Below are 9954 nucleotides of genomic sequence, written 5' to 3'. Positions count from 1 at the left end.
CGATAGACTGGCAAATTCCTCGCAAGCGTGTGGGAAGAGGAGCTAGGAAACTATGAAGTCCTGAAGCTCTGCTATATCTTAATATATCCAGCTAGTTTTTTGCTGTGTAATGGAAAAGCTGTTAATCTTCAACATATGTGAAATTTAAAGTGGAGTAATGTACAGCTCATGCAAAAGAAGCATCCGTCGGAACACAACTTGGTCAGCGATATATATCAGCTTACAGCGGAACATACCTAAATTCGACATTGTCTTACTTCACTCAAACTGGAGCAGCTTACGACGAAAATACCTAAGCAAAATTCCAACAGACGTAAACGCGTTCAGTTGTGGGCCAAAAACATGAAAAATTTCGGGAATTTCCCCCGCGCGACATTCGCAAAAATCCTCGCAGCATGTACGCGCGTGTGCCGCAGGTGATGGCGCAATTTGTTCGAAAAATAGAATTATTGTCCCATATCATGGAGACAACCGCAATACTTGAAATGGCGCGCGCTTACGGTCTCCGTCCCCGATTATGGCTCCTGATAATATCTAATATTTCTAAATTTTGCCCTTCTTTCTTTGTTAAACCTGGTCTCTTGTCATGTGTGAATTGTTTGAACAGCTTTTGTTACCAAATAATAACAGATGCCAAAAATTTTATTCTTGATTTCATCAGGCCAAGGTTGACTCTAAACTGTGGCGAAATTAGTTTTGATTTAGAAAGTTGGATTTAAGCAATATTGAATTTGAGCTAATTTGCCTCATAGCTAAATGTTGCGTGACATGGTTGGGAAATGGCAATTCTTGATTGACACCTGCAGATTCAAATGACTTGAAACTCCTGATGTAAACCAAGATAGGTCCAATCTTTGTTTGTGTGAAATGCCAATAAAATTCAATGTATTCTGTACGCAGGAATGGTGTCTAAATTTGATGCTTATTTTAGTGACATTTTTCGGGATTTTGGGCAAAAAAACGGGGTGGGGTGTTATAACTCCTAAGGGAAAAATCACAAAGCCGGCCCACTTTGTCTTTTAGAGTTGTTGGGTGGTACCTTAATTCTGGCAAAGTTTCATCTAAAAAGGAGAGATGGCATGTATCACCCCTGCCTGGTCCTATGGTAAACTGGGTCTTAATATTCGCACCTTGAGAGAACAGAAGTTAAAGTTATACTCGACCCCAGGGCTACTCAACCATGTGACCCAATGAAACGTAGGTTATGGGAAAGAGAATTAGTTAAAGCTTTCCGGTATACCTAGCGCATGCTTGACTTCCGGTGTTGGTCCTATTGCTGTTAGCCAATCACAAGAAAGACTGACAAGACAGGCGTCTGGGAATTTACGTTAAAGAGCTCGCTCAATTTGGCATTCAAAATAATATGGTAATTAATTCTGGCTGGATCTTCAGGGCTTGGACCGTGTAAACTTAAAATTGGGAAATCGGCAGAGTTAATAATCGCTGGATTTCACAGAAAATGGTAAGTTGCAAACGTTCAGATGTAATCAGCTGCCATCAGTGTGTTGCGAATTTAACAGAATAGTAACACCAAAATTATGCATTAATATTTGGTCTTGATTACGTTGAAGTTGTCTTCCTGTCGTTTAGAAGAAAGCGAAAAATTAAAGTTAATTGTGGAAGGATTAAAGCGCAAGGCCAGCCAGCTTTAGGTTTATTCGTATTAGTTTGTTTCGAATAACCCTTTTTACTCGCATCAACAACGAAAACTGAACAAAACCATCTCTCTATAACGATTTCATGGCGTTTTGGTGTGAAATGAGAAGTCCCTTTTAAGCACTTCAACAAAGCTTCGAAATAGACTTTTAGCATCGTCTTTTAGCGGCAATAATTTGCAAATATGTCGACGGTCACATTTCCGAGGAGTCGGTAATTTATATTTTACCATTTTAGAAGTTACCTTGGTTTTAGTAAACAACGCTTGCCACCTGCTGAAAGACGAAGTGAGACGCCAGATTTGAGCGTTAAAATTAGTGCATGCAAAGCATGAAAGCATGGCTCTTGAAGAAACCGATTCTATCAAATACTATTCTGATTACTATTTTGAGAGATTATGTCAGATTTCGCCTAATTTCATGGGTTACTTGTTCGGGCAAGAATATTTGAATTTCATTTCTGGGCGAATTGCTTATGAATGTTGAAAAACTGAATATCAGCACGTTTGTACCTATTTGGCATTTCACAGTCTCATTAAGTTTCAAACGAGCTTGTTGTTAATAATTAATGATCTTAACAGGTTGCTAAATTCAGTGTTGATACTGACGGTAGCTTATAGATTTGCTGATAGGAAAGCATGTCTTCTAGACTAAATTTATATTTATGGCAGTATTCTAATAGTATACTAAAAAAAATGCGGTAATCTGATTGGCTGAGCTATCGCGCACTATCAGCCATTCGTGTACTGTGGTTGAAGGTTGTCCACATAATGGCAACGTTTTCTCGTTTCTCCGACGTTTCGAGGAAGATTTAAAAATACTACTGGATAACTTAAGTCCGAAGGGCACTTAGAAAAAGGAAATTGACCGTTACGCGACTTTAAAGGTTCAAAAACATATTGCGATAAATGGCTAGCACTCTTACTCATATTAATCAGACGTATTCCTGTTAGAAATCAATTCAAATTGCTTTGATTACGTGATAAACTGACCCTCCTCTTTTATAAACAAAACTGTCTTTTAGGATCTTTAATGTTCATCCTTTCATATTAGGCTTTATAAATGGGATTCGCCTTTAATTGCTTCTATTCTATAAAAGCCATTCTGTAAAAACATTTTTCAGTGAAATTGCACCTGACTAAAAGTTCTAAAACGGTTTAGCTACGAAAGTCGGAAAGCTGATATTTGAAAGCTCATTATATGAAGCTTGCAATAATCCCACAGTGCAACGACTACATGCAGGCCACCTGCTTGTTTTCAACCAATTAGAGCACGGTTTCAGACCATTAAGAGAATCTGAGTTTGTTTCTGATCTTATCAGTCATGTTGCAGCATCGTGAAGACTAGTCGTTGGAAGACACAATTTTGATCGATTGCCAATTACATTCAAATTTCGTCGACTTTAACAGCACAACAAACGCCCGACAAAAATAATTTTTACCTCAGCGCAGACAACTTGAATGCCGGATAATCGTCTAGGATAGACTCACTTGAGTTCAGAATTACTATATCCCAAGGCTGAAAATAATTTTTCTCGCTGAGTCATGATGCGGAGTTGTCCTGTTGTTGCTGTCCGTATAATATCTACCACTGGGTTAGGATTTATTTTTTGCTTTGGACTTAAGATGTTCACACTGTGTTCGCAAACATCTAGCCGCTAGACTCTACAGAGCTTTGTCCATGCTGGGTCGCGCTGGTAATTTCAAAAAAATTATTTTCGTCGCCACGTGCAAAGTGCTAGAGTTATTTTGTTGCTCGAAGTTGTTTTTGTCACTGGATCGGACTTCTCAGTAGAGATGAAAATAATTTGTTTATCATTTTGTCGCTGAACGCCGAAGAGTTGTCTTCTACCCGCTGGTTTCAAATAAAAACAAACATTATATGCAGCACATATAATGTCATTTTATATCGAGCCATTTGCTTGACTGTTGGTAATAGACATCAAGGTTATTTGGGTGGAGCAGGAATGGCAGATTACTTAGGAACCTTCAATCAGATGAAAGTGGGCGAGCGCACTGATATTATTTAGATCGCGTGCACTGTTAATTTCGGCCTCCTCGCCATTCAACGGCAACGCCAGGCTTAACAGAACTTTCAGGTTTCCCTCCACCTCCCTTGCTCTAGCCAAATACCTTGTGAGTTGATTGTCCATGTGGCGGTTTTTTCGCGCCCCACCTTTGCTGAAGATAGCATCAAATGTTTGTTATTTTAAGATAGGATATTTGAGAAAAATAAACGTCACGCTAGTGGCTTTATTTACGCCAGAAAGTTGTTTGCTCACGGTGTTTGCTTAACTTATTAAACGTGCTTCAGCAAACGAGCGCGACGAGAGCAGTCCCCAAACCCTTCCGAGGAGTAAAATGGAACGAGATAAAATATACTTTTGTCGCTTGTTTGTCGCGGGTGCTGTTGAAATCAACGAAATTTGAAGGTATTTAGCAGACAATATCGTCTGTTCGAACGGCTAACAATCTCACAGCTAGAACACGATTGGTGAGATCACAAATAAAGTCAGAGTCTTTGATTGGTTGAAAATTCCCAGCTGGTCCCGGTTGAAGTCGTTGCACTGAAATCCATTGAGCGCGTGACTAGTCATGTGTCAAACTGGCATTCAAAGAAAATTTTAATCGTCAGAATAATAACGGCACAGAAAATGCACCAAGTCTTATGAAGCACGTGCAAAGCCATTTTGATGTTCTTGGAACCCTTCCAATTAACCAAGGGTCTGTACGAGGGTGAACTCAATTGGTCAAAATTTCAATTGATAGCTGGGATGGTAACTAACGGCTAAGATATACCGAAAATTTAACTGATAACTGAGATTCCAGCGTGCTCACCCAGCACGCTCTTAGCAGCTTTTTCAAATTTCGTCTTACTCGGGAGCCTGTTCCACTACTGATCTACTTCCTCCTGTTGGTTTGCTTTTGGCAACGTTCGATTATAACTCGATTTTTACGGACAAAAGATGTTAATATTTCATTCCGATTAGCTGGGACGCTTTACCTATTACATCTTCCCCTCACTTCTTCTTTACTAGAAAGTGAATTGAATTGTCGTTAGAGTTTGGAAAGGTACCATGAAACAAATGTGCAAAAGTTATTTAAGATGATAATTTACGAGAAATGAGTTGCCTTGATATTTTTTAAAGCCTAAAGATTACTATTTAGCGTATAGCTGGTAAGTAGTAAATTTACCAGCTTAGTCATCATCTCTCCATTTTTCCTTCCCTTTAAACACAGGAAGGGTTATCTGAAGAGCAAATAGAAGGTACGTTTTCAATTAGTCTTCTTGTGTCACAAATTCAATGTCCTACGCCTCTTATAATTAGGAGCATTTCGTTCGGCAACCACGGTGAGCAGAGAGGAATCAAAAGGAGGGCACTACATTGATAACTTTTTGAGTTTTGAAGTAACTAGTCTGAAACTTTGCAATGATAAACATGTACATGCTGAACTCGTCATTCTCAAAATTTCAATGTTGTTTTAATGGTTTTTGAGATTTTGGCATTTTTCAGGAAAAAAAATGGCGTTTAAAAATTGGCATCAAGATTGTTTTTAGTAAAATGGGAGATCTGTTGAACGTAATAATTTCTGAATGGATTTGCCACACACCAGAACTTTATAACTTGATTTTGGTTCCGTCAGAAATAAAAAAAAAACATTTTGTAAAAAATACAAAATACATGCTTAGAAGCTATGATCCCTGTTTAAATAAACTCCACGTACCTAAAGTAAAAATGTGCAGAACATCATTATTATGATAAAATTTTCAAAAAACGACATATATCTATATGTTTCAGTAGTGATATACATTCTAAGTAAATCATTTTGCCTTTTGAATAAACGACTTACAGTAAAATAGTGCTCTTACAACCAAATCTTGTTTTTTAGAATACCGAGATGCCTTCTACATGTTTGATCGAGATAACAATGGATATATTACCACAAAAGAACTGAATAGAATAATGAAAACTTTGGGTTTTAACCCGACAGAAGAAGACTTACAACAAATGATTTTCACTGTGGATTATGATGGTGAGCAGAGTATGTCTTTAGCGGCGTTATTAAATGGAGGACATTACATGGCCCCACGAGTGTTGAAAAATATTTCACGAGTGGACAAAGCGGACGAGTGAAATATCTTTCAACACGAGAGGAGAATGTTTTTTTATCTCCAAGCGGCCATGTTATGTTCTATTTATTATATAAATACCAAACACTTCACTTTCGCTGCGAAAGGCGCGATCTGTTGGGGTCGATTGTCAGTGGTTGAGAGAAGATAACGTGTTATTTTCATTGTGAAGATATGTATGTTTTCGCGCGAAAGCTCCCCTGGTATTTTTTTGGTGTCATATAAAATATCTAAACTCTTCTGAGGTTCTGTTACAGTTCTACGAATTTAAGGAGTTTACCCCTGCATCGATCAAACGTTCAGTAGCATGTCTGGCGTGACTTTGATTTTCTTGATGTTATGACAAATTTGTTTTAATATGGTTCAAAACAGTTTCTACCACATTGGGTCACTATTACCACTCTTTATCAGTTCATGCTACAATTACGGTATCAAAAAAACTGTCCAATCTTTGATGAACACGTTGGTATCATTTCGTGGTTCTGAATCTCATGCATGCATGTACAGAAGTTTTTAAAACTTTTCCAAAAAGCTGCATCTTTTTTGTACTGGACATTTCAGTGTGACTTGAAGCACCTGTCTAAATTCGCACAGTCTAAGTATCTTGAGAAATGTATACCTGTTTTGCCGTTTATTTTTACCATAAGAGATAAATCGCACAAAACGTTCTTTTAGATTTGTATTGATAAGACGCGACTTCCATGGAGTAGTCCCTAAAATTTATTGTTGTCCCTTTCGATGCAGGGGATGGAAGGTTGAACCTTGAGGAGTATATACAACTCATGGAACAGCAGAAAACACCTGAAGATACTGAAGATGATATCGTTCAAGCTTTTCGCGTTTTCGACTCCGATAACAAAGGATATATCGAATCTGCTGAGCTAAGAGAGCTGCTGGAAACCATGGATTGGAAAGTTTCTGCAGACGAGTTAAAAGACCTGATTAAAAGCGCCAACCTACACCAGGACAGAAGGATAGGAATGGAAGGTACAAAGCCACTCACAAGCATATCATCCTCTCAGATATCATTATATCTCTGTAAATTTTTGTTAGAACTGAGTAAACAATAGCCTCAATTTGGCACGAAAATATGCCAAGATATTTGACCGCGGAACTTATCCAAGAAGCGTTTTCACGGAGCGACGCTCGAGGAAGACTGTGAGCTTCGAGGAACAGATAATGTCCAAGGACAAATATTCGAGCATATTTTCAAAGTCAAATACAGGCCATATTGTTAATTAATCTTCAAATATTTTTCGAAACACAAGGGATTTAAAAATTGAGGAACAACACACGGATATTCCCCAGTTTCAGCTGGGACATATTCAGTCAGGTGACGAGTTTTGACCAATCGCATGCGAGCGAAATTACTTGATGGATTATCAGATTGGTTAGAGACGACTTTTAATTAAAGACGATAGCGGGAAAATTTCGTTGATGTCATTGGGAACGTCTGGCATCTTGCAGTTTGAAATAAGCCTTTTTGTAGATTATTGCTTAGTTACTACACCTTTGAACAGTGATGAGATGGTAGAGTTGACTTTGTTATAATACAAACCTTACTACCGTTTACAAATCTAAATTAGCCTGTTATTATACTAACTGTTATTAGTCGCTATCATCACAAGGCCAACCCAAACCTCGCTTGAATACAGAGACTGGGCTACATTTTACAGAACCGTAAATATGATGGTCTACTCAAAACAACAAATAAGGTCATCAGAAAGAACATATGAAATATATTAATCGTGCAAAGTTTAATAACGAAACGAGTGAAAAACTTAATTGTTAAAGGGAAGTCTATATTTACTGATGCGAATTGTGAATACAGTAAAGGATCCCGAGTAAGAATCTACATTTTTTTGAAGTCTGGTAAAATAGGTTCTTGTATTTTGAGTTAGTTATTGGCAGTTAGTAGGTTCTTAATTAGCTTCTTAATTTCTATGAAGGAGATATAGTTTTAATTGATTACCAGAAAGAATAAATTAAGCTTGGGTTTGGTCCTTGAATATACAGCATTTATTCACAGCTGTATTATGTATTTTCTTGTCAATATAAATTTGAAATTTCAAAGTCACACTACTTGGTTAAAATGTTTGTCATAATTGACTGTAACCCATATATAAAACCTGCTTGATCTTTTTGGGCTCAACAGGTTCTTAAATTTTTGGGTATTAAAATGTCAATTTTCTGCCAGATGGTTCTTAAACCTCTAAGTTCTTGCACGAGGTTTTTTTCTGTACCTCACACAGCAATTCTTGATACTCAAAACTTAACGTGATTAAAAAAAAAACCTTGTTAAATTTGGAACTTTAATTTCGTTGTATTCTCATTATGTTACAGAATTCGCCTGGCTTGTGGAGCCTGAAGGCATGCCAGCGGTTGAACAAGAGGCTGAGGGAGGCAATGATGAGTAAACTGACTGATGTCAGCCCATCGGCAAGAAAATCACGTCTTCAATTGCAAGAATATCTTTAGAATTGTTGATCATGATTTATCGCCGTTCCACTGGCATAATGATTATAATCATCAACATCATTAAAGAAAACTTCATCATGTCATTATGAATTGAAACAGCAGAAAACAACACTGGAGAGAAATCATTATTATTGTCATCATTTTTAAGAAATCATTATCGTTATTACATCACCACCATCACTGCCACCGTAAAGATGTGAATGCGAGGACGAAGACAGCCACCAGAATTCATTAGTTCCGCTGTTTATTTCAATCATGCTTCAACAGCATTTTCTGTAGTAAGAATATAACAAGGAGAACTCAGTGATTCTGGCACTTTTGAATTTGACAATAACCCAATATAGTATATCATCTGTTAGCAGAGTTACATCGCAACATAGTAGGCTCGCCACTCTATTGATTTACAAAAGTTCTTTCCAGTCGATAAAATAAAAGGGAAAATAATTTACAAAATATATATCTCCACAAACAAACTGAGAATGAACAAAAGTTAAGGTATCAGTATATCCCAAATGACTAAAAATCATTAAAATGTTGGGGATAACTCAGGCAAATTTTGAACTAACGAAAAACATGTCTTAACTTTTTTTGTAAACTTTTAATGTACGTCTTTTAAACGTTTCACTGCATTCATCGAGAACTAACCTCGCAGCACCCCAAGGCAGATTAAAATTGTTTTTGTATTAATTTGGTCTTAATCCTTTAGCGTAAAAGCCTGTGAATGAAATATAATGACACCTTTTAAAGTTGAACAGCGAGGAAAATAACATTACATATATAATTAAGTAGGCTAAGAAAACAATGCAAAGGCAATTTTGCATTGTCAGGATGGTACGAATGACTTGGAATGTTTTATTTCTATTTGAACAAGTCGCAGTAAAAAACCCGCGTGTAAGACCCTACATTTTTTGAAGTCTGGCAAAATAGCTTCTTGTATTTTGGGGTAATTCAGGTTAAGTAGGTTCTTAATTAGGTTCTTAATTTCTATGAAGGAGATATAATTGACGATTACCAGAAAAATAAATATACATGGGTTTGGCCTCAAATATACAGTATTTATTCACAAGTGTATCATGATAAGCCTAGCACAACTGGTTACATAATGTATACCTACGTAGTGTTGCTTTATAACAATAGTTCATAATTTAACTGTAACCAACATATAAGAACCTGCTTGATCTTGCTTGGCAATAATCATAGAGGGAAATGGTTATGAAACCCGACAAATATCTTTGTTTTAGGTATCTGTTCTCTTTTTTGGCCTTGACCGTGCACAAAACGCAATAGTTGTTTACTCCGTACTGAGGAACTAACCAAAGAAACGTTTTAGTTACGTAATTCATGCATAGTGTATGAGCGAAAAACAAAAGATTGTGCACGGTCGTGGACCCAGCTTCCAACATAAATCTTGGCATCATTGTCTGCTCCTTTGATGTTTGCCAGGCTTCATCACCATTTCCCTCTAAAAACTATGGCTTGGCTAAACAGGTTCCTATATTTTTGGGTATTAAAATGGGAAATTTCTGCCAGAAGGTTCTGGCACTAGATTCTTACACACGGGTTTTCACTTTATATTTTCTGGAAGGCTTCAAATTTAAATTTTTTTGTAAATTATGCATAGAAAACGTAACGACGGTTTATATATCACCTTTCGATGTGAATTTTTACAATAACTGTCTAATTTCTCGCG

The 9954-nt window shown here is 37.1% G+C and overlaps 1 protein-coding gene across 2 annotated transcripts; it reads left to right on the top strand.

Moving 5' to 3' along the window:
• Positions 1-971: 971 nt before the first annotated feature.
• LOC110049029 (neo-calmodulin-like) lies at positions 972-9310 on the top strand. 2 transcript variants are annotated; one of them, XM_020754797.2, is made up of 5 exons: positions 984-1462; positions 4895-4922; positions 5546-5689; positions 6531-6773; positions 8130-9310. In XM_020754797.2, exons 1-5 carry the CDS (start codon positions 1460-1462, stop codon positions 8201-8203), a joined length of 492 nt encoding a protein of 163 aa, XP_020610456.2. In that variant the 5' UTR covers positions 984-1459; the 3' UTR covers positions 8204-9310. The 2 variants fall into 2 exon arrangements, with proteins under 2 accessions (XP_089142624.1, XP_020610456.2); XM_089286498.1 differs by lacking the exon at positions 8130-9310 and having other exon boundaries at positions 972-1462; positions 6531-8076.
• The last annotated feature ends 644 nt before the right edge of the window (positions 9311-9954 follow it).

Source organism: Orbicella faveolata, unplaced genomic scaffold (genome assembly GCF_042242905.1).
Source record: "Orbicella faveolata isolate gen_17 unplaced genomic scaffold, um_ofav_v1 contig_14, whole genome shotgun sequence".
In the NCBI taxonomy this organism is placed as follows: Eukaryota; Metazoa; Cnidaria; class Anthozoa; order Scleractinia; family Merulinidae; genus Orbicella; species Orbicella faveolata.
The sequence above is the reverse complement of the archived record's forward strand: the minus strand, read 5'-3'. Positions and strand labels throughout refer to the sequence as shown.